Source organism: Lutra lutra, chromosome 2, assembly GCF_902655055.1.
Source record: "Lutra lutra chromosome 2, mLutLut1.2, whole genome shotgun sequence".
In the NCBI taxonomy this organism is placed as follows: domain Eukaryota; kingdom Metazoa; phylum Chordata; class Mammalia; order Carnivora; family Mustelidae; genus Lutra; species Lutra lutra.
The window spans coordinates 161,778,094-161,802,912 of record NC_062279.1 but is presented as its reverse complement, the minus strand read 5'-3'; the positions used below and the strand labels follow the sequence as shown (position 1 = coordinate 161,802,912).

At 50.6% G+C, this 24,819-nt stretch overlaps 1 protein-coding gene across 1 annotated transcript; it reads right to left on the bottom strand.

Moving 5' to 3' along the window:
* Positions 1–650: 650 nt before the first annotated feature.
* SLC34A2 (solute carrier family 34 member 2) lies at positions 651–24,416 on the bottom strand. The gene is made up of 13 exons (XM_047719045.1): positions 24,304–24,416; positions 14,404–14,518; positions 14,168–14,302; positions 13,033–13,161; positions 11,460–11,603; positions 10,060–10,171; positions 7,472–7,667; positions 6,611–6,706; positions 6,071–6,191; positions 4,530–4,697; positions 3,035–3,151; positions 2,817–2,941; positions 651–1,585 (listed from the first exon to the last, which is right to left on the bottom strand). The coding sequence occupies exons 2-13, from the start codon at positions 14,513–14,515 to the stop codon at positions 959–961; spliced, it is 2,082 nt and encodes a 693-aa protein (XP_047575001.1). The 5' UTR covers positions 14,516–14,518; positions 24,304–24,416; the 3' UTR covers positions 651–958.
* Positions 24,417–24,819: the final 403 nt, after the last annotated feature.

Sequence of the window (24,819 nt, the reverse complement as noted above, 5' to 3'; positions counted from 1 at the left end):
GCAGCAGTGGAGGGGATCAGAGAGAGGGGCTTCGGATCTTATTCCAAAAGACTCAACAAGGGCAATTTTATCTGATCAAGAGGGTAGCACTGGGTTCTAGCCTGATGGTCAATTTGGCTTTTAGAGTAGCCAAGTCAAGAAGAGCCCTAGGCTCTTATACCAGATAAACCATCTCTACCCCAGTGCTCCCCATTCCCTAGCTCTCATCCTCCCAACTGCCCAGATCAGGACTTGGACCATTCACTTCTCAGAAAGATGGAGCCAAAAGGGGAGCCAAAGTGTACCCTGAACCTCTTGGTAGCTCAGATGCAGCTCCTGCCCTAAAAACTTGGGCAAGGACACAGCAGGGAAGCTTAGGTGAGCCACACCTGTCTAGGTGAAGACATCCAACAAGGGACTTCGGGAGCTCTGGCAAAGGGTAAAGGCCCACCCTGTGGTCACCAAGTCTCCACACAATTACACTATTCCCACACCCTCCCCACCCAAGGGGTCTGGTCTGGGGCAAGGGCTCCTGGGGGCAACTGCTCTTGGCTGAAGCAAATCTTTGGTAAATAAGAGAGATGGCAGAGCGTTCTTACCATCACATACGCACATAACATGTGCATCTTGGAGAACCTTCCATAAATCCCTCCCTCGGGGGGTTTTTGGAAGAGGACTGCTGGAGTCTGAAAAACGGGTTCTGTGGAGCCAGCCAGCTGGGCAGGGCTGGGCAGTGTGATCATCTGGAGCCATTCTCTGTCCCAGTCTTTCAAGATCACTGGGCATGTCTTGCAGGAGGAAGCTCGGGGGTCCGCAGGGAGATGGAGCCACCGTGCAGTCTACCGGGCCAATGGCCGTGAAAGCGGGGGACTGATGCAAACAGCTTTCTGAGAAGGAACGGCCCCCTGCCAGGCAGAGGAGGGCCCGCGGAGACCGATGGGCTGGTGGGGGGGCGCCCCCTCCCGCCTCCGGGCCACCCCTACAAGGCGGTGCTGCTACCGGTGCTTCTGGTGCCCCCGGCCTCCCCCTCAGCCTGTGGGGGCCCATCCGGGGCCTCCCGGCTCATGGCCACGTTATCAAAGGCCTCGGGGACCTTGATGGGCAGCTCAGGCTCCTCCTCGAGGTTCTGGCAGCAGCCGCTGCAGCGGCAGCATGGCGGACAGCCGCACAACAGGCAGCACGTACGGCAGCAGAGCCGGCAGCAGAGGCAGCAGCGGTTCTGGCAGCAGCCTGCGAAGAGCGAGATCAGGTCGTCCCAGGGCTTCAGCGAGTGCATCCACAGCGGCAAGAAGTTCCAGTTCTGGAGCCTTCCGGGCAGGATGCGTGGGCAGCGTGACTGCAGGAGATTGAGGACCACCACCAGGAGGATCACGAAGATGATCGGGACGCCCACGCCCACCAGCACCGGCCAGCCCGCCAGCGAGAGGCCGAACACGGCCAGTGGGGTCAGGAAGAAGAAGAAGATCAGGTAGAAGACGGCAAACCAGCGGTACTCGGCGGAGACAATGCCCAGGCCCTTGGCCAGGCGGATGGGCAGGCGGGTGAAGGGGATCGGGTACCATAGCAGGATGCCCGAGATGTTGAAGAAGAAGTGGCACAGGGCGATCTACAACACAAGAGAGGGGACAGGTGAGTGGGTCTGGTGCCTGGGGGAGTCTGGAAGGGTGGTCTACTGGTCTACAAGGTGTCCTAAGCAGAGGCAGGGGTCTTCCTGGTCTTCAGAGCACAGTTCAGAATGGGCCTGATAAGGAGGAAGGGAGGCTCTCTGCCCAAGTAGCCTGGCTCCAGAGGCCACACTCTGCTCCTTCCCCATGTGCCCATTAGGTGCCAGGCATCACACAAAGGGCTCGAGACCAGTCTGTCTGATACATTAAGCACTAGCTGTGTGTGGCTGCTGAGTACATGACCACGTGGCTAGCCCACATGGTCTACATGAGATGGGCTGCAAGTCCAGAACACACACTTGGTTTCCAAGACTTAGTCCAAAAAAGAAGGTAAGGGCGCCTGGGTGGCTCAGTGGGTTAAGCCTCTGCCTTCGGCTCAGGTCATGATCTCAGGGTCCTGGCATCGAGTCTCGCATCGGGCTCTCTGCTCAGCAGGGAGCCTGCTTCCCTCTCTCTCTCTCTGCCTGCCTCTCTGTCTACTTGTAATCTCTCTCTGTCAAATAAATAAATAAATAAAAATCTTTAAAAAAAAAAAAAGAAGAAGGTAAAACACCTCACCAGCTTTTAAATCGATTACATGTTGTAAAGGATAATGAGTTAAATCAGATATGTTATTAAAACTAATCTCCCTGTTTTAGTTTTTTAAAATGTGGCTACTGAAAATTTTCAATTACGTGGGTGGCTCAAATTTATATTCTACACTCAGATTTCTGAGTCTCATCAGATCCTTAGAATAATCCTAATGAGATCCAGTTCCCAGGTTTCTGATGATGGAACTGATGCTCAAGGTCAGGTCACCTGTCTAAGGTCACTTAGCCTGGAAAGGCAGGACAAGAATGCCAATGCCAAAGGTCTTGTCCAAGTAATTGAGCTGATCCAAGCAGGTCCCCCTCATTCTAAGCCCAGAGCACAAGTGACCTCCCAGTGTCCAAGCAGAGTTCCCCAAGAGGGGAGCAAGGAGATGGGTAGTGTGGTATTTATGCCTCTTGAATACTCTTCCCACCGCTACCAAGTAGTGGCCACCCCGACTGTTTAAACCACCACCAGGGATGGGAGCGGTCTCATGGTTTTGAACACAGAAAAACTTGGCTCTTGTTCAAAACCATCTGCTTGCAAGCCCACAAATGGTGCTTAGCTCCCCCAGAGCCCCCAGCCTGCATAGCCTTTCCTAACCTGCAGTGAGCTCCTCAGGGTATTGCCAGGGCTGGCCAAGGCAGCCAGAATGGCGGTGGTGGTGGTGCCGATGTTGGAGCCCAGCGTGAGCGGGTACGCCCTCTCGATGCTGATCACACCAATACCTGGTGGGAAGATACAGAAACTAAAGTATCAGCCTCAGGGGATGATGGGAGATGGTAATGGCAACAAGAGGGGGAAGCCGAGGAGAAACTCACCGATCAGTGGGGTCATAGCGGATGTGAACACGGAGCTGCTCTGCACGACGAAGGTCATGCCTGCCCCCACGAGGATGGCCAGGTAGCCAGTCACCCAGGCAAAGGGAAATGGAAAATCTAGGAGACAGAGGTAAAGAAAGCTGTCACAGGTTTCCTAAGGAGGCCTGGATTGGGGGCCCAGCTGGCACCTCCAGAGGATCTGGGGGGGCATGGGCTGGGCCAGAAGGTCAGGTTGTATGGCAGCCTCCCCAACGCCATGGCCGGAAATTAACAAATGGGATTTTTAGAATCCTTTCCCCTTACATATTCAGATGGTAGAGCCAAGAATGTGTGTGTGTGTTATGAAGGCAAATACACACACCCCAAAATTCCTGTGTTGAAACCCTAATGCCCAGTGTGATTGTATCAGGAAGTGGAGCCTTTGGGAGGTAATTAGTTCATGAGGGTGGAGTCCTTATGAATGGGTTAGTGCCTTTATAGAACAGAGATCTTGCTTTCTCTCTAATGCCATGGGAGGACACAGTGAGGAGTCGGCCACTGTAAATCAGGAAGTGGGACCTCACCAGAACCTGACCATGCTAGTACCACGCCCAGACTTCCCAGGCCTCAGGACTCTGAGAAATACATTTCTGTTCAAGCTACTGAGCCTAGGATAATTTGTTTCAGTAGCAGAACTAAGACTCCACCCAAATAACCACCTTCCTACCACAAAGCACTTGGAGCACTGGGACCTCTGTTCTTCTGCCTGGCCTGGTCTCCAAGTGCCATAGATCCTCCATCTTTGTGAAGGACCATGGAGGCAGGATGGGCAGCTCGAAGTCCCACATATGGAGTTCTCAGGACTGCCCATATGGCTCAGACCCTGCCCACCCAGCAGGTGCCCAGAGTGACCCAGCTAAGCCTCATGGCCACCCTGGGACAACCCTGGGAGGCAGATATTCTTGGCCCCATTTCACTGAGGTTTCACAGGGAGGCGATGTCCTTGGGCCTGGCAGTCTCTCATTGGCCAGGATGCCATACTCATCAGCAGCTTCTCCTGGCCAGTGGGGCTGCGCTGGCTGCCTCGAGATGCTGACGTATTATCCACAATCACATTTTCTTCCCAGGAGTTGAAGGGAAGTCGGGAACAGGGTGGACATCCATTACCCTTTTCCTAAGGGCTCCTAACAAACCCCAAAGCCATGGGCATAGGAAAACCTGCTGGAAGGAAGGCCTGTCTCACAGATCTCTGGATTTGAGCCCCCTCTTCCTCAGGACCTTTCAAACATGACAAAAGCTAGTGCCTACTTCCCCAGACTCTACCCAAGACACCAAGGAAGATTTCAAGGGCAAATGGGATCTCCACTTCTTCAGCTTATCAGATCCAAGAGAGAAACTCCATGCAGAGGCCATTGCTAGATAAAAATCTAAAGGAGTCCCCCCACACCAGTAGCCATAGTGATGCCATGCCCTAGAGAGCCCAGAATTGGCAGGAGTGGGGGGTGAGGGTACCTACCAGTGTTGAGAGTCTTCTTGATGACAATGGCCACCTGTCCCCGGAGCACCGAGCCCAGGAGCTTGACGATCATGATCAGGCAGCCGCAGAGGACCAGCAGGGAGACTAACAGCAGGATGGTGCCAACGACAAGGTCCGGGAGGTTGGAATTCACAAAGATGTGCTGGCCTGAAAAGACCATGGAAAGCCCTTGTTAGGAGGGCCATTCCCTCCTCCCCCTGCCAAGGCCACAGGTTGGTACTCATTCCCCCAACATCTTTCTGTATGACAGTAACAGAATCTTGATTGTTAGCTTGACCTATGGCAACCCAGAACAAAGAGCAAACTTCCTAGCCGCCTTCTACAGCGAGGTGTGACCCTGAGGCTCTGTTCTGGTCAGTGGGAGCCTCATAAGGCCAGAACATGAGGTGAAGTCCTTGTAGCTGCAGAGCTAGTCTGGGCATTCTTCTACCTCTAACTCCCACACAATGTTCTACTCGTGAAACTGAGGATACTTACAACGGAGAGTCTGAGGAGCAAAGTGGGGTATGGTGGACAAGTCAGAGTAGGAGCTACTGCTAACTGGAAGCCTCCTTATTTTTTTATAAGTCCTGCATGGCCCCATGATTATATAGTTTTACTGATGGATGGCTACCACCCAGAACACAGGTGATGAACTCATGGACACTGTGAGGTCAACCACACTTAAAATACTTGCTGCTCAGAATGAATGTGGATGGTGGGGAGAGGAGGAAGAGAAGCAGAGATACACACATGGGTAGATAAGGAATGGTAAGAATTAAAGATGTCAGGATGCCTGGGTGATTCAGTGGGTTAAAACCTCTGCCTTTGGCTCAGGTCGTGATCCCAGGGTCCTGAGATCAAGCCCCACATCGGGCTCTCTGCTCAGCGGGGAGCCTGCTTTCTCCTCTCTCTTTCTGCCTGCTTCTCTGCCTACTTACGATCTCTGTCTGTCAAATAAATAAATAAATAAATAAATAAATAAATAAATAAATAAATCTTAAAAAAAAAAAAAGAATTAAAGATGTCTAGGCCAACATTCCTGGGGCAACAGTCTAGCTTCTTAAAGAATCAGAGCATCACATAGGCTCACTGCCTTGACCAGGGCTTTAGCTCCAGGGTCTTGAACAGGACCTACTGGACAGCAGGGACTCATGACTATAGGGTCAATGTATCTGTTCTATTCCATGTGGGCCCCGCATCTCCTGCAAATCTGGTGGGTGCCTCCCTAGAGCACGGAGGATACCAATGCATCCCGAGGGAGAACTCCGGAACCTATTGCTGAACTCTGGTGCATTATGGGACCGACAGAGGAACTGGGCCTCAAGACCTAGTTCCACCCCCTACTGTGGGATCTTGGACCTGTCCTTGAGACTTAGTTCCCACTGCTGTGAAAGTGCATAGTTCGTGACTTGGAATAATGCTGGTGTTCAGTGAATCCTAGTGCGCCTTCACTTACTGTGCTTCACGCAGAGAAAGAACACTGTCAGCAGCCCCCAGCACCCATCCCCGTGGCTGACACTCTGCTGAGACCCACTCACACTTGGCAATGTTCTCCTTGGAGGTCACGTTCTTGATAGTCCAGGTGTACAAACCATCCGACCAACAAAGGGAAGGCGAGGTGCAGTTCTCAGGCGAAGGGACAGTGACATTCATTTGAGTCTGAATTACAAACATTGAGAAATGGTATGTATAGTTCACACTATGCACTTTTGATGGGGACTAGCAGGCAGTGTGGCAAGTAGGAGGGAGACACACATCAGTGTGTGTTTGTATGTGTGATGCACTGTTTCCACGGGTCCCTCCATCAGTGGGAACACAGGTGGCCAAAGGTAAGCCAGAAGACATGAAAGTTACAAGCCAGGAATAATCTATCTGCAGTGCGGGGTGTGGCAGAATGGGCCGGGTCTGTCCTACTGCATTATCTGTCCATCCAGCATTCAAAAACTTGTTTTCTTAAGGATTCTCATAGGCCAATTTTTACTTCCTCTTACCTCTCATTTGCCCACACTGCATTAAAAGTTTTGCCTAAAGCACAGGTTCAAGAGTTTGCCCACCCAGCAATATTCTTAGAAACTCACCACGTTGGTCAAAGTTTTGCACCAAATCTTGATCAGACTCTTGTTTTTGGCAGCTTCATCATTCATTGCGATTTCGCTGATAACCTTCTTATCCAGCTGAGGAAGACAACAGGCAGGAGACAGTCAGCACATCCTCAGCACTGGGGAGGGACCCACATGGAGAAGGTTCTACTAAAGGGGCTTCAACAACATAAGCCCGACTGAGAGCCCCTGCCAGAGTGTGCCAGGACTCACTCCATCTGCACCCCCAGGATGGAGCACCGCACCTGGATGGTAGCAGGTATTGGACAAAGGAATGATCGTATCAACAACGGGCTGGCAGCTGGGAAACACACAACAGATCGTCATTGGATGACAGCAAAACCCAGAAGGTAAGGGTGGTAAGGGGCAAGGTCAAAACTGACCCATTTTCCAAGGCAACAACCACAAAAAGCCTTTTAAAATTTATTTTAGTAATATTTCAATGACCCTAGGGAGCAGAGGGGTGAGATGGAAGGGAAGGACAGCAACCTTTCTCTTGGGACAGAAGCAGGATAATACTTTTCCCGTGAGCCCATGGGTGCTGAAGTCAGTAGGGGGACTAAAATGGCCCCAAGTGTCCAATGGAGTCTTTTGAGTTTCGAGGAGCACTTGTCACACACTCCCACCCCAATAAAGATGATATGTGTTGGAAGTCAAGGAAAACGAAAAGGCCAGTTATGATACCCAGTGTCCCCAGAGTCTCACCTCCCATGGCCTTTTCAGAGGCGTTACAGACCCTCATCCTTCTCCACTATCCCTGCCCAGTTAGGAGAGGAGGGGAGCTAGGGGGAAGGGGGAAGTTAGCTCCTTCCTTTTCCTCTCTGAAGGAAGCTGGGTTACCTGGATTATGAGCTTGGTGAAGGGGTCTGTGATGACTTTCAGAAGTGCTGGGGCGTCTTCTCCATTCTTGAAGTTAAAGGTCTCCACTACCAGGTCGGTCAGGGTCTCCAGGTAATGGGTGACTGCCTCCAGGGGCAAGAGCACCAACACAGACAGCCAGTTGAAGAAGTCATGGACAGTAGCTCCTGCAAAAGCCCTATAAGAATCCCAACCCAAGCCAACAGTTGAATTAGTCAACAAGCAAGTAGGTACCAGTCTAGGCAGGTCATGGATGGCATTATCTGCCGGTGGGGCGGGGGGTGTCACCTCTCTGTCTACATTCACATTCTCACAGCAGTTCCCAAGTGGTTGATATCAATATCCCCATTTGGCAGATGAGGAAACGGAAGGCCAGCAAGCATAGGGGAATAGATGACCACTGCCTGGTTGCTGGGTCCAGGACCCCTGGACTCCCACTGCCCAGCAGAGGCTCCCCCACCACGCCAGATAGCACTCAGTTCTCTCTGCAGGGGGTGGGGAGAAGGGAAGTAGACAGGTTATGGCCATAACAAGGAGCGCCGTGATTCATCCAGACCACTTCTGAATCACGCCATTAAGGACAATCTTCCTTTGGAAAGCTGGGGGCCAGTGGTATGGCGATGACCAAAGCCATCAACTGAATTCTTAACTTTGTTAAAATCTTGAGACTCTGATGAACCGTTTGAATGGCCTGCACAGAAAACAGGTCAATATACACTACAATTTATATCTGAGAAGGTTTGCACAGTCCCCTGAATTCCATCCTATCTCCAGACTAACAAGTGAGATGTTTTTCCTCAATAAAAAAGTTTTCCTTTAAAAAGTATCTGCATGTTGGGGCCCCTGGGTGTCTCAGTTGGTTGAAAACGTGCCTTCGGCTCAGGTCATGATCCCAGGGTCCTGGGATCAGATCAAGCCCCACAGATGGGCCCCTGGGATTGGATAGAGCTCATGGATCTGGGCAGGGAGCCTGCTTCTCCCTCTCCCTCTGCCCTTTTCCCACCCTCACCCCCTACTCATGCTCTCTCTCTCAAATAAGTAAAAATTTTTAAAAAACAAAAAACACATCTGCATGGGCAAAAAAAACATCCAAACAAACAAACAAACAAAGGACTTGTGTGGGAAATGCTTAACTAACTTCACTAGTAGTAAAATTTATTTACATTTATTTACTTGTAAGTACAAATCTTTACCTTCCCTATCAGCTAATATTTTAAAAAAGTAACCTATTCTTCCAAGAGAAGGTGATTTAAGACATCTTCATAAAGTGATGAAAATATTTCTTAGTTGTTTGGCAAAATGTTTTAAGAGCCTTATAGGGGTCGGATATAGTCATTACTTTTCTGAAAACCCACGAGGTGTTCCAAATCACCAGGAAAGAATGATGCACGTCTCCAAAGACATTACTGAAAGCAGTCTATTAAAATAATCCAAACAAGGGCTGGGCTAGTTCAATTTTATTCCTACGTGCAGCCACTTTCATAGATCATGTTTATATTTGGCAAGTTTATATTTCATATGTAGCAGTGAAGAGCACAGAATCTGGAAGAAAACCTAGACTGAGTCCCAGCCATGTCCCTTAGGGAAGTTATTTAACCTCTTTGTGTTTCTGTATTAATGAAATGGGGCAAAGAAAAGTCTACTCAGCTTCTTGAGAAGATCAAATTAACAGCCGGCCCTGGATAATGTTGTATCCATTCTCAAGACCCTTGGGACGTTTCATCGGGGACCAAAGAAGGTTAGCCATGTCTGAACAGAAGAAATGAGCAGTTCCAAGGACCTCTGCCACCTGCCAGTTCACCAGCTGATGAGGGATGTCATCTGCTGATGACCCAGCCAGCCTGCTTACTTACTGCTGTCTGCCTGACCTGTGCGGAGACTGCGTCACGTAGACAAAGTACTTCTGTTTTAGAAACTTCTGGAAAAAGCCCATCTGTCAGAAGGCAGGCTGAGAACGTGCCTCAATTTCCCATTAACCTTTTGGAAGGAAGGGGTACCCTCTGCCTGTTTCAACCTGCCCCGTTTTCCATCTTCTGCACCCACAAAAACCATATTTTGCCTTTTATTGGCATACAGGTGAAGTACAAAGGGAAGGTGGCAGGGGTTGAGCTCAGCCAAAAGAGGAAGCTTTAGGAGGTTATAATTATTTCTGACTCAGTGGGATAGTAAATCCTATCCTAACTGGACTTGTTTTAACTACACCACACGGCAGGGAAGCTTCTAGCTAGGGCTTGCCTTTAGGGAGCTCTTGAATGCGTGCCAAGTACCTGGCTAAGCATTTACCTGTAGGACTGGGTTTAGTCCTTTGGACAACATTCCAATTTTAGTATATGTGCTGCCGAAGCGAGCATAGTCCTTTGGACAACAAAGGTGAGAGACAGCCAGTGATCCTGGCGATGCCTTGACCACGGAGCTGAGTTTCATCAGCTGGTAAGTATGTGATCCCAACCCCCAGCTGCATTCTACTACGGCTACTTCGGAGCTCCAGCAATGACCAGCATATCCGCATTAGCTGACTAAAGGTAGTTATGAGGACCTGGCCCAGCAAAAGCTGATTCTGAGCCTCCTACCTTCTGAACTCATTCCGGTCTCCCGCCTGCATGAGCGCCACAATGGTATTGGTGATTGAGGTCCCAATGTTGGCCCCCATGATAATGGGGATGGCTGCACGCACACTCAGCACTGGAAAACGGGAGAGAGAAGGTTAGGGAGTTAGCAAGCTTGGAAAGACAGCCTGGCTACATTCCCGATGTGGCCCAAGGCAGGCTGACCTCAGTCAAGCTGGTAATTGCCAAAGCAGCCTTTCCTAATGATTTGGGGTCAGCACCAGGCTACGAATCTGATGCAAGCTGGGACGGCTCACAGAAATATGCATGTGTACCCCCCAAAATTTCCAGCACATAATTTCAGGGACTCCGCAGACTCCACAAAGAAGCCCTTCTGTGGAGCCCAGTTTACAAGTGCCTTTCTCAATTTTCTCCATATTACAGGTGCAAGGCCAGCTCAGGCGACAACAGGAAACAATGTTTAAAGACTTGTGTATTTATTATGGGAAATTTCTTTTTCTAAGACAATTTAGTACACTACCACAATGTTCTAACATATGAAAGCAAAGCTATATATTTTTAAGATTTTTATATATTTATTTTAGAGATAGCATGAGCCAGGGGAGGAGCAGAGGGAGAGGGACAAGCAGACTCTGCACTGAGCACAGAGCCTAACACGGGGCTCAATCCCACCACCTGAGACCATGACCTGAGCTGAAATCAAGAGTCAGACACTTAACTGAGGCACCCAGGTGCCCCAAAGGTAAAGTTATTTTGAAGAATAACTTTTTTCTGATTTAGCCCAGAAAAGTTCTAGTTAATTTTGCTAAAAATACTTGTCTGGGCTGAAAATTAACCAGTTCAAATTGCCCCCCCCACCCCACCCAAGGCTCTGTCCCAGTTTAGCCAGAGAAAACCATCAGCACAGTCAAGTTTGGAATGCTGGCTTCCCAAGCTCAGTGGTCCCCAAGCCAACGTGTGATGGGATTACATGTCTTTATTCTTATCACAGAGCAGTGATGGAAATGTTCCTTATCTACATGGCCCAATATGGCAGCCACTGGCCACATGTGACTAACAAGCCCCTAAAACATGGTTAGTACAACCCAGCAACTAATTTTTATATTTAAAGTAACTTAAGCTTAAATAAAATTAAATAGCCATATGTGGCTAGTGGCTGCTGGACTGGACAATACAGTTCCAGAGAATTCAGAGCCAAGTCTTCAAGCCTCGGGAACTATATTTTCAGACCCAACCACTGGAATGGAAACAGGAGGCTGCCCAGGATTAAGGCAGGACATGTCATAGTTGTGCAAGAAAGGAAGACACCAGTGACTGGCCTGGATGTATTCAGAACAAATTCCAGGCTCCCCAGCAGGACAGGGAAATGCCTGTAGTCTGGGCCCACAGGTGCCTGGACTCACGTGAGGAAGCCACCATGCTGACGACGATGGAAGAGGAGGTGCTGGAGCTCTGCACCAGGACGGTCACCAGCACGCCAATCACCAGCCCAGCCACGGGGTTGGACATAATGGAGTTATTGCTGAAGAACTGTCCAGCCACCTTTCCTGAAGAAAACAAGTGCACGGTTTGGAATGTTAGGTGGGCACTGAGTATACTGTAGTCTCTAGACACAGCCAGTGGGCTGGGTGGGGGGTGGGAAGGCGAGGCCAGCCTCTAGCCCCGCTGGTACCTCCAGACTCTTACTTCCATGGGCTTCTTCCAGTGCTGCCCTGGCACCATGTCTCCCCTTCTGTGACCAAGCTCCCGGTATACCCCCACCACCCAGTATATCCCTTCACCCTGTAGCCTCCCACACTTCTGCCATTCCTTTCCACAGCAAGCCCTCCTCTAGCCTTCTCTGGTCACCAACGGCCTCAACTCTACTTGGCCCAGTGCATGTCAGTGAGTCTCCTGATGCCCTAATTCCCCGTTCAGATTTATCTCCCAGGAATGGATATTCTCATTCTTCTCTGTCCACCTTATCCAACCCCCATTCTCCAGCCCCAGCCTAGCCTGAGATGCCCAAGACCACCAATCCATTCCCCAACCCATTTATGGGCCCAGAGGGTGGAGGCCACTTGTTAGGTACTCAGAAGGTGAAACGCCTTGCTGATGCTGCCTTGGACCAGGGACTTGGCAGTGGCATCCAGGAGGTTGGTCTGCCCCTCATCCATCCCCACAAGTGCCCCCTTCCCCAGTTCTCTCAGGCAAAAAGATGAGTTCCCAAAAAAGGCACCATGGGGTATAGAAATCCATGGTCTTCCATGTGACTGGGATCTGAGTTTGGAACCCACTATACCAGCTCTAGGCTATGAAATGAAGGTCTGGGCAGCATGACCTCTTTCGGCCTCAGATGCTCCTCGTCAATGAAAAGAGCTTTGGGAAGAAAAGTGCAGGACCCCAGGTGGCATTCCAAGTGCCGGTTATCAGTGTCATCCCCTATTGGGGAACACAGGGGACCAATCCCATGCTGATCTCACTCCTGGGTCCCCCTCACACTGTACAGCCACCCTCAGTCCTGGAAGATGTTTTGATAACTGCCAAGGATACAGATCCACCAACTCTGGGACCCTTGTTCTTCTCCAGCTAAGGCCCAGCCCTGATTTTCCACAGTTGCTTTAGCTCGAGAGCACTCCTAGCTAATAATCTCTTCAGGTGGGAGGCCCAAGACAGCAGGGATCCCTGAGATAAGTCCCTCTGTCAGACAGCTTCCTGTCCAGGGTCAGTGGATGAACACAGGAGGCCGATGGCTTGGAACTGGCTCCAGCCCTGGCTGCTGGCCTAAGCGATGTCAGCCAATAGTCACAGCCCCTTTACAGACATCAGTTTTCTCTTCTGTAAAATAGGGGCATGACTTCACAAGATGTCAGGTGACTTCTTGCCCTAAAACAGGCTGAGAGGCTGCAGCTGGAGAGGGCTTCCTGCATTATGACCAGGTGAACCCAATACCACAAAAATCCCCTCACCCTACATCTTTGTCCCTTCCATCCATACCTCCAACCAGCTGGAAGGCACTGCTGAGGACATCCAAGGAGCACACGAAGAAGTAGAGAAATCCCAGAAGCAAAATAAATTTCCCAATTCCTTGGAAGACACAGAGAATCTTCCCTTTGGTGTCTCTCTCTGGGGTAAGGGAAAAGGGATGAAGTCTGTTAGTGCCGGAAACTCAGAAGTTTGGCAGTGAGCTCAGAGGTCCCCCCTTCTCCCTTCTATACGCCCCCTCCAGGTGGGTATAAGCAAGGCCTAGAGATGGGACACAGCCATAACTGCAGTTTTCAAAGCAATTACCACTATAGTTCATTTAGTTGAAGCCTGTGGTGAAGTGTCTCTGAAGGATCAGCTTTGAAGAGGAGGGGTCCTATGGGGTCTGGGGCACTGATAGGCAAGCCAGACTCCATGCTCAGCTGAACCAGTGCTGCTGAGTGGGGCATTTAAGGGCAGTTGACACCTGCCAAGTGTGGGATCAGAGATAATGGCTCTCCTAAGCACCTTCAAAATAGCACAGGATTTCTAGAACGTGGCCACAAGGTAGCAATCATAGGCTCCACTTGGGGAGGATTGGGGTGTGCACACATCCTGGAATCCTATGTCCTTAGATGCTATTTTCTCTGCTCCTTCTTACAGTGGTTCTCACCTCCTCTCTCCCAGCTGTCTGAGCTGCATACAGACCCACACCCTGTACCGAGGAAAGAAATGCAGCATTTGCCTGCATACCAGCCTTGCTGGTTATATAGTCTATCTTCTGCAAGCCTTCCTTGATGCCCACATTTAGGTGGGGAGCCCCCCCCAGTCCAAGAGCTCTCAGTGAGGGACCCTGTCTGTTCACTGCTGCATCCCGAGCACAGCTCCTGGGAGCCAGTCGGCCCACGGTGGATCATGGGGAGCAGCACAGTGCCTAGCGTTCCAACACTGGGACACTCGCTGAATGAGGGAGAACAAAAGGCCCCCCAGTCCTCACACTGTGCTTGGACTTGAAGCCTCCAAGACTGCCAGGTGGCATCCCTAGCCAGGACCTTTGTTTGAAGGGCATCAGAGCAAGGGCAAGAAAGAGGACAACACAAAGGAGACAATACGTTGGAGACCATGAACCCAACCCTCACTGATGGGAGTCCCTCCTGCCTGCTTTTACCTGACCACTTGATCCCAGTATCCCGAAGCTCAGGCAGGTCCCAGGGGTCTGCCACCTCGGTGGGCTCCTCTATCAGTGCCACAGTGGAATTGGATGGCAGAAGTTCGATCTTGGTCACAGGGCTCCCGGTGTCATCTATCCAAACAAGCAACAGAGGTCATGAGAATACGGGTCAGACCAGAGTCTCCGGGGGTCCTCACAGGAGGCCAGGCTGGGGCATGATGGGCAAGACTTACTTTTGTTGGTCTCCTTGCCTTTCCCAGGTGTGGTGGGCTGCTGACTGGTGACCCCTTCCAGGTATTTATTGGGGTTGGGCTGGGCATTTTCCAGCTCGGGCCAAGGAGCCATGGTCTGTGGACAGAAAACAGAGCTTATAGAAGCAGCCACTAAAAGGCGTCACTCTCAGGTGCTGTGTCAGGAAGAACCAGTGGCAGCAGAGATTCTGGAGAGATGAAGGGTGTCATGCTCAGACAATTTCCAAGTGTGGGCTCTTGAACGCCTATTTCCACCTCTGGGTCTCCCTCACCTGCTCGCCTCGGCTGTCGATACATCAGACCCTGTCTTAGTGTTTTTCCATTCTAGCCTCAAGTCAGCTGAACTTGCTTCGGTTTCTCTCACTTCCCTCTCTCAGTGTCGGTCTTAACTCTCCTTCAGTCAGCAAGGGGATGCAAACCTGTCCATCTTCCACTCAGGGAACACCAAGTCTTCAAGCCCTACGATGGGTCCCTCATCTGCTTTTTATTTCTAAACTACAGGTCTGCACCAAACCTCATCCAGGGGACATAATGTATGTGTAGATCCTCATATACGTTCTACCTGCCTGACCCACCACCGAGTCTTCTATGAGCAGCGTGACCCGCCGGAGCTGGTTTGAATCCCAGTGGTGCCACTTATCAGTGAGTGTGTGTTTAGGAATGTCCTTTCATATCCCTGAGCATAAAGACATAAATGTCTCCCCATCTATAAAATGTGGATAGTTCTTCATACTTTGCAGGGTTACGAGATTAATGGCGATACCTAGAAAGTGCCTGGCATCAGGCAGGCAATTAGGACTATGCGATGTGGCTGAATTAATGATCCTTTGTCAGAACCACATTCCTTCCAACCTTTGATAAGACTTCCTCATAACCCATTTTCTCAACAAAGCCTTTCTTGCTTACACAGACAGGAAGTGTGGCTCTTGACACACTTTTGGAAGTCTACTCCTTGTGGTCCTTGTCCTTTGACACACGTTAGACAAGGGGAGGACAAAGGACTGGAACAAACAATTCACAGAAGAGGAAGTACAGGTGGCTAAAATACTACAAAATAAGAATTTGGCCTCATTAACAACCTAAGATATGCAAAATGGAACAGGGAGTTAAGTTTCAACCATCAGATCAGCAGAAAATTATTTCTTAGGTATACTGTGCTATGCTAGAGAAGAGGCAGTGAGAGGAGCACCACTATAGAACGCTTTACTTTTCTTAATACGTCTCTAACCTAGTCATTTCACTTCTAGGAATTAAGAATCTAGGAACATTTTCTCCCAGAAAATACAAAATACCTCCCTGTTCCGATCACTTCTTTGAAGAGATGTTCCCAGAATCTGGGTTTCACTCCTTTCCTATTTTTCTTAAATGGATCTACTTCCTGCCTACCAAAATGTAAGCTCTACCCCTCAAATAGAGGCTTTGTCTAGATCCTCACTGTATCCTGGGGGTCTGGAGCTCTGCCTGGCACATCGGCAAGGCCCAATAAATGGGGATTGACCGAATGAACGGGATGCAGACCGAAAAGACGTTGCCACACTGTCAAAGAGATGAAAAGTAAAAACAGGGAAATTGTTGTATTAACCACAGTCCGTCTGTGAGGCATAACAGCATGCCACTGAAAAGGTGATAAAGAGCCAGAAGAAGATAAAAAGAAAAAAACCCAGGAAAATGCTTTAGCTAAATTGTGAATAAAAGGTACTTCTTTGTCCTACTCACAGCATGTTCTCATAGGCTCTGGGACAGCTGCACGGGATTCAGAGTGGGTGATGGGATTGTGGGGGACTTATTCTTCCTCTCTATGAAATTATCAAATTCTCGTAAGAGATGTAGCCCAACCCCAGACCCACAAGTTGCAATGGTTCGGGGACACCCGTGGTGGCACTCTTCTTTATGCTGGTAAGCCAAGCCCTCTGCTGATTCTGGGTGTTCCCATCAGGAGGGGGTTTCATCCGCCTAGGGAATTTCGACTTTTCCCACGAACTGCAGGACATGACATGTTCTTCCACGATCACAAGGAAGAACGTCTTGCAGGCACCAGCTTCCATGAATACGTAACCAGGCCTTTCATTTCAACTTAAGGAGCATCCAACACAGGGCCTGGCACACAACCGGCCTCACATGCTTTCCACATAGGACGCTGGGACCTGCCTGGCCGGCGAGAGCCTGTACTGACTGAGCCTGGCTGGGCTCAACCTTGCAGCCACCCATTCGGGGAGTTATTGTTCTCCCATTAGATAGATGAAGAAACTGGGGGTAAGGCGGCTAGGTAACGTATCCAAGGACCCAGGGTGTAGAGCTATGAGCTCGGGTCAATTTGAATCCTGAGCCCTTTCTGGCAGCCGCTCCTGGGCTGGGCGTTCTCTGCAGGCCACTCAATTGGTTTCTAGGCTAGACATTGCTTCTAATGTCCAGCCTTCTGGAGTTGCTGTGCCTGCCACAGGTTCGACTCCTCCCTCAGGCTCAATGAAATTCCTTCTTACAGCTGACCATCAAAGGTGGGGCAAACCCTGCTATTCTCAAGGCCTGCTAGGGTGGGGCAGGGGATGGGCTTCCTGGAGTTGTGCTGGAAGGCGGCTGCGAGGCTGGGGCCCCAGCAGGAGAGGTGGGAGCTGGGTGGCTGGGGAGGACAACCTAGGCTGGTCGGAGAGAGCTCTAAGCTCAGCTCAAGGCCACTCTGCAGGTGAACTGGCTCAGGTTTGAAATAGCACAGAGATAAGAAAAGACAGAGCCAGGTCCCCATGCTTAGGGAAGCATAGCTAAGGGGTCTACCTCTGTGACTCTCCCAACACAGGATCCTTAGCCCCAGGGTTTTGGGGAAAGAAGCACTCTTGGGGCTCTTCATTTCAGTCAGGCGCTAGGCTGGGTAACTTTACACAGTGCAGATGTTCTGAATCCCAGGCCAGCTCTGCCTCAGATACTAAGGCAGTCACTCGACTGCTCTGTGCCTCAGTTTCCCCTATGCAGAATGGGGCTTGTAACAGTCCATAACCCACTGGGTTATTAGACAGCTTCAATGAGTTAATTTCTGCAAAGTTCTTGGGACAGTAACCTGTCTGATCAAGTGGTTAAGGTTCCTCTTCCCAGCACCCCTGAGAGGAGTTAGAGTTATTCCCATTTTACAGATGAGAAAGCCAAAGCACTCAGAGGGGTAGAGCCACTTGGCCCAGGTCCACAGCACTATTTGAGAGGGTCTGCCCCCGGAGTTGGTCCTGCCTCTCAGTTCCACGTCTGGAACGCTCCTGGAAGGGATGAGTCATGCAATAATGGCACCAAACATGCACTGTATCTGATGAATGCCTCATTACCAGGCTCATCGGAAGATGCCTCAACACTCAGGTGGTAGAAGTCAGCACCCCACTTCCACATACAGAGCCCAGGGAGGAAGCAACAGCTCGGTGGACTGGGTCTCAAAGCACCTGCCACTCCAGTTTTTGGCACAAAAGCATTCACCTGCATCAAACTTCAACCACCTCAGGGCCCTTTGGAGCAGTCGGCACTTCCCCATCACCCCAAACGTTAGCTTCGCTGTTTGCCACCCAGAACTGCAAGGTCGTCTCTGCCAGCCCCCACACCCAGCCAGCACCAGGACCTGCTGACTCCAGCTGGGAACATCACAGCTTGTGGTCTCCGGCTCCCCATGCCACCTCACCAGGCTGGGCCCTAGTGCCAACCAATACACAGCAGCCTGTTTAACTGGTTTGGGCCCCAGTGCCTCCCAGGGGTTAACTTTGCTAGCACCCAGCTGTGATTGCACGGGGACTACCCATTTCTTTACTGCCCAATGCTCCCTAAATGATCCCCTCCTCAGGTCACACTGGCCTCAGTTTGGGGCCCTAAGTCCTCTCTGTAGGGTGCCACCCTCTGCTCTTGCCTGGGGAGCACCCCTCTTCAGAAGGCCCTCCCCCCATCTTTCAGTCCAAGCCCTCCCTCCACACCTGCCTGAGTCCCACGGGCTCCTTTGACCACCCCCATGTGCCAGGCAGCACTGCCTGTGTGACTCATTGGGCTCCCCGCCACACACGGAGTCATTGATTTCTAATAACAACTACCTTTTAACGAGCTCCAGCGAGGTGCCAGGCACCGTGCTGGGCCATGACACGTAATATCTCCTGCAATCTTTATGCGAGAAAGGGGTCATGCTCATCCCCACTTGCAAACAGGAAAACCTGGAGCACAAAGAGAGATTATGCCACTTGATCAAAGTCACCCGGCAGGGGAGGGACAGTTTTTAAATACAGTCAGTGAGGCTGGGGCCCTGATTTACAGTATCCTTGGCCATAATGTAAAGGTATTTTCCCGGAGCACTGGTTTTACTCCCTTAACTGGGGGGTGAGGAGGCTGAAGAGTGTGCCTGGTGGGTGACTTACACTGGACACAGGATATTTACATGGAGCCCGTGCTCAGCCTCAGTGCTCCTGACATTCGGGGCAGATGATGCTCTGCTGTGCCAGCGATCTTGTGTTATCGTAGGAGAGGCAGCATTCCTGGTCTCTATTCTTGACATACCTCTTTCCCCTTAGTTTTGACAACCCAAAAGGTCTCCAGACATCGGCAAATGTCCCTCGGGGACTGAGAATAACTTCAGAACTCACATCCCAGCTACCTGGTTTCAAGTCTCAGTGACGCCATTTGCTGTGTGACTTTGGGCTAGATCCTTTGCTTCTCTGTTTCCCCACATGTCAAATTAGGATAACATGACTGAGAAAGGATTGTTATGCTTAAGGGTGTTATGTATTAAAAGTTCTCAGAATAGTGTTTGACACCTTGTTAAACCTTCTGTGGTTTTCAGCTATTGCAGTAAAATAATCAGGGACATTGGAAAATAGAGGACAAGACTTCTCTGAATTCAAAATTAAAAAGACAGGACACAAAACATTGCTTTGAGCTTACAAGGGGCGACTCTGAACTACTCACAGATTTGCTAGGGGTTCCCATATACTTGGCTTATTCTGCTCCAGGGTAGCTTGAAGGAAAAATTTGAAAACCTATTATGACCTTCTACAACCTCTCCTTTTATAATCTTAATTCACTCTAGAATCATACTCCTATCTCTTTGCACATCTCTGCAGCCTTCTCTACTGCTGTTTAACTTTGAGGCAAGACCCATATGTTAACCTTTTTCTCCCAGTGCTCAGTAGACTACACATCGCGGTGCTGCTCACATTTGGGAATGGAGGAGTCCGCATTCAGGGTTTGCTGAAGGGAGGCACCAGGTCCCTGACTAGGAAACACATCAAGCCTGCAGTTTACACTCCCACCATAAGCTGGGTTGGACAAGATCTGCTGGATGTTAGACCCGCATCAAGAAACTGGGCCCTGAACATCACAGCAGCCCCACTTGGGAAACTCTCGTCCCCACTTAGGTCAGAAGGGTGATTATTCGCCCATTTAAATTGTGTTTTCAGGGACTGGATTTCTGAGTGGTCACCAACTATCCAGCAAATACAGAAACAGACACCTCGCCCAGTCTAATATCCAGGGCACTTAGAGGACAGTGAGCAGTGGATCAAGTAGACGCCCACTTGTGCTGGTGCAGAGGAACAGGACCTCCCGGCAAGGGATCCTACCTGCTGACGGGCCTCAAATACCAACTTACTCTGAGTCCTTTGCTGGCCTCATCCACCTCCAGGCCCTCATTTTACTCTTTGCCAGTACCACCAGAAGGCAAAAAAACCTATGAACGTCTCCACGCCTCCTTCTTAGAACTCTTGTCTTCCCTACTGCAATCACTCTTCTCAGCAACGTAGGCACACAGGTTACACTCACCTCACCTTCCCAGGCAGCAAAACCCCAGCTCTCGTGTGGGCTGACCCCACAGTTCTGGAGGAAAGGGAGGCCCTAGAACTAACTCAGGGCCCCTCCTCCAGGCCCCCAGAGCTGCCAGGTCTGCTGCCAGGATAGCGCCCGGCACACAGCACCAAGATAGCATCCCGCAGTGGGTGAGGACCTGGTCTGCGGAGTCCTGCCATGATGTGGGACCCTGAACCTCTCTGAGCCTCAGTTTCAACATCTACAAAATGCGAACAATCTCATCTCCCTCCCTGAGCTGTTGCAGGATTGACTGATTAATGGGCCTGCGTGAGCCCCTGAGCAGAGTGCCTTGCAGAGTAAGAATGGAGAACTCTGTGCATGAATTGCATCATGGACAAGGCACAGCCCAAACGCCACTGGGCCCTAGACTATAAGCTCATCTTCTCAGTGCTCAGCACAGCAGCGAACCCTCTGTTAATATCTGTCCAATAAAGGAACCTAAAGCACAAGAGAAAGGCGCTAACATTGTTTTGTGATGGGGGCGTGTCCTATGTGATCTGTGACCTTATTAAATTTTACAATAACCAAGTTCTTTCCAGTTTGCAGAGACTGAGGCACGGAGAAATTTAAAAAGTCCCATGGCTACCTGCAGATGGGGTCAGTACTGGAACCCAGGAATGCCAGTTCCCAAGCGGAGGCCCCCTTCCATAGACCTCTCAGCCAGGGGCTGAGACAGAGGGATCAGGAATCCTCTGGGCTCCCTCCAAGCCTCGTGCCAAGCTCCAGGCTCCAGGGACTTGCAGGAGAGCTGGCTGGTATCATCCCCCTGCAGGGGTCCCTCCTACTTAATCCCTTAGAGGGCTAGAGATGCCAGCCAAGAATGCTGGAATGACTGGCTGCTATTCCCACAAAGGCTTCTGGCCTAATGGAGACCTGGATTCAGCAGAGGCCAAACCTTTTTAAGAGTCTCAGCTAAGCAGGAAAAGGTGACACTGAATGAGCTGGACAGAGGCCCCAACCTGAATCTCAGGCCACTCTCCCAGTGGGGTGCCAGACACCGGCCTGTCTGGAACCCGCTTCTCTAGGAAGGGGCTCTGAGCAGCCGCTGGGGTCTTTGGCACCTTTGAGCCCCCTCCCCCCCACCGTCTCTCTCCCCAGGGTATCCTTTGATCTAGCCTCACCTTCCCAAGGGCACACTCCAGCACTCTCTTGCTACCTGCCAGAAAAAGCAGAGAAGCATCAAGTCATCCACTTTGTCTGTTTGGTACTAATACCCATAAAGACTTTTTGTTTGTTTGTTTTAATCCCTAGGCACGAGGCTGGTGGGTCTGAGCACACACCTACTACTCTCTTGCTCCCCACCACTCATCCCTACAACTGCACTGGCTTCTGCAGAATAACCCTTTCAGCTCAACTTCCCACATCCGCATGTGTGCCCGCCTGCCAAGAGGACCTCCTCAGGCCAAGGAGAGGACACTTCTCAGACCTGGGGAGCAGGAAAATGTAGGGCACCTGGCAGTCACCCAACCCCTCCACTAGGCATTGTTTGAGCTTCCCCAACCAAGACCAGTGCTGGTGCCGCCTGTACTCAGAACAGCAGCCGCCATTCCAAGTGGGAGGGGGAAGAGGCAGGGCAGCTCCGCAGGGAGAGGAGACAGGCCCACTGTCTCCTCCCAGGCAGTGGCCTCCAGCACCGCAGGGAGCACCCCACGCAAACTAACCCGTCCCATCTCACATGCGCTTCACTTCTGCAAATTTACTTCTAAGCACTTGTACTTTCATGCTAATTCTACCTAGGAAGAAAAACTAAGACACAAAGAAATTAACTGCTTCATATTCTACAGACTACACCCTCAGGAACAATTCAAACTCTGGTAGTCTGAGTCCAATGTTCAATACGCTTCAGAAATCCTTTCAGACGTTGAAAGAATGACCTAGACTTCAAAAATTCCCAAGAGGGCAATGGCTACTTTTTTTTTTTTTTTTTCAGCTTTCTTCAGCCATCACAAGGCAAAATAATCCCAAAGACACGGTAGTTAGAGGCGGGGAGGGTGCGTGGTAGTTGCGGGGGGGAGGTGTGTGGCACAGGAGACAGAAGCAATTGGTCTGGGCTTTGCATTCACGAATGGCTTTAGTCTAGAATTTTGACTATAGGCACGAACGAGGTTTTAAAAATACATTTATTCTAGCTCTTTAAACCTGGGCTATATTACCAAACTACACCCTCAGGATGCACTTTCAATGTACTTTTATGAACTTTTAAAATAAATCCTGCCATTCACTTTTAACTATACCAATTCTTGTGCATTGTGTTGGGGGTGGGGGTTAAAAGCCCTAATGACCGAAACCACTTTAAACCTATCGCAATCTGTCTGCAGCCCTCTTTTTGCACTTCTGAATTCAGTGGGATGTCCTAACTACTTCCTGTTGATACTGCCATTCCGCAGTCCCTACAGTGGAGGTGGGGGGAGAGGAAGAGGGCAGGCAGGGAGGAAGGTGGCTGAAAATGGTGTTAAAAGTTTATTCCAAATCACTGATCCCAAGAAGCTGTTTTCTTCGTTAAATCGTTAAATTGAATCCAGGCTATTTTTTATGTCAGCTTAGTGCCTAACAGCTATAATCCAGACGTCTGTCCTCCCACCACCAGGGACTTGTTTCCATGAGGTGGTTGAGTGATTTGGGGTGGATTTTGGAAGGGGCAATTTGTTAAACATCCAAACCTTGTAAAAGCATGCTCTTCCTGCCACCGGTTCCCAAAGTTACAAAAATAGAGATCATTATCAGCAGGTTGGCTGGCAGGAGCAGAGAGATTCAAACACTCTTAACAACCTCAAATAATGGTTGCTCCTCTCAGGCACAACTTTTTCAATACCCAACCCTGAACAACTTTGAGCTCAGGAGTGGGGGCAAGAGGAAGACAAACAGGTCCCAACCACGCAGAGCTAACACAGAAATTGCTTGTGAATAGAAACAGGGAGGGAGAGGGGATTCTGAGTGATGAAATCCACAAGCTGCCTCCATGAAATCAATTATTGTTTGAGAAAGTTGCCACCTCCCTAAGGAAAAGGAGTTGATTCTAACACTCCTACCTCCGGGACACCGAAGACTGAATTAATTCCGTTCTATGTGCCACCTGTTTCTGACCTAGAGATGCTGGGTGCCCTCCCAAGCCGACCACACCTGTGCATATTTCCTTGAAAGCCATCCCCCCAGACTGCTCACCTGGTATCCTTTGACTTTGCAAACACTGAAAAACTGTGGGCGCTGTTCTCCCAACACAAGCTGAAAAGACCAGCCCTGTGCGGATGGCAGCCTGCCCTGATGGGACCAGCAACCTAAGACTGTATCCTTACTCACTTTAGATCAGTAACTCCAAAAACAAGAATGGTGACACATGGAAGTCACACTGGTGGGAATGGCATTACTGGATAGCCACACAAACCTAGAATTTTCAGCACAGGAAAGGCTGGGAGAGGGCTCCCTTCCCCTTCTCACAAAGAGGGGGACACTAGGGACCAGCAACCTAAGACTGTATCCTTACTCACTTTAGATCAGTAACTCCAAAAACAAGAATGGTGACACATGGAAGTCACACTGGTGGGAATGGCATTACTGGATAGCCACACAAACCTAGAATTTTCAGCACAGGAAAGGCTGGGAGAGGGCTCCCTTCCCCTTCTCACAAAGAGGGGGACACTAAGGCCCAGGGGTTCATAGCCACCTGCTTTAGGTCACACTGCTAGTCAATGACCAAAAAGAGAGCCCTGCAGTCAGGATTCCTATGTGGCCCCTTTCGTTCCCCCATTTTCCCCTCCCCAAGCCACGAATTTCAGAATATGTGTAATTTTAGACACCCCCCACCCCCACACCCGTGGTTGACTAATAACAGGGTCAGCACTAAGAGCGTCCTCATGGGAGTTGTAACAGCAAAAGCAGTCACACTGAGAACACAAATAGAATCTGATAATTTAGGTAAGGTGTATTATTTTGTTTTCAGCCCCAAACCAGCCAAGTTCCTGGAGGGTTGAACATCGAGGGCTATCTGGTTGAATCAAGTGTGGGAAGTGTAAATGAAGGTTCTTTCCAGGGCAAGGAGGGAGAAGGAAGCGCCCTGGGCCGGCGGGTACTCACCAGCGCTCCTCCCGCAGGTAATGGACCGAAGGAGGCACCCAGGCGGAGCTCAGCCTCCGCGGCCCGAGTATATATAGCGAAGGTGTTGCGCAAAGAGGCCGGCGGCAGCGGCTGTCATCACGCCCCTCGCACATTCCAGGACCGCCTGCCGCCGCAGGGGCACTGCCTACCTGCCGGCTTAATGAGCCCATCTTGACCTCGCCCCGCTTCGGAGGAAAGCCAGGCGCCCAGGCTGCGGGAGAACCTCACTCGGCCGGTGTCCTGAAGGCAGCGCTAGTCCCGCGCGCCCTGCCCCCGCCCCAGCGCGGGCTGCACAGCCCAGCAAGTGGGGGCTCGGCCGGGCTCCCCCCACCGCTGGCTGCGGCCCCACAATCCCACCCCGTTCCCTGCTCTCTGCAAGACCCTGAATCTTCTAGTTTAGCTCCTGTGAGGCTGAAGAGGTCAGAGACATTGAGACACAGATAAAAGCCAACTGGAAACTCAGGGACAAATCCTTCCAAAACAAAGCCAGGATTG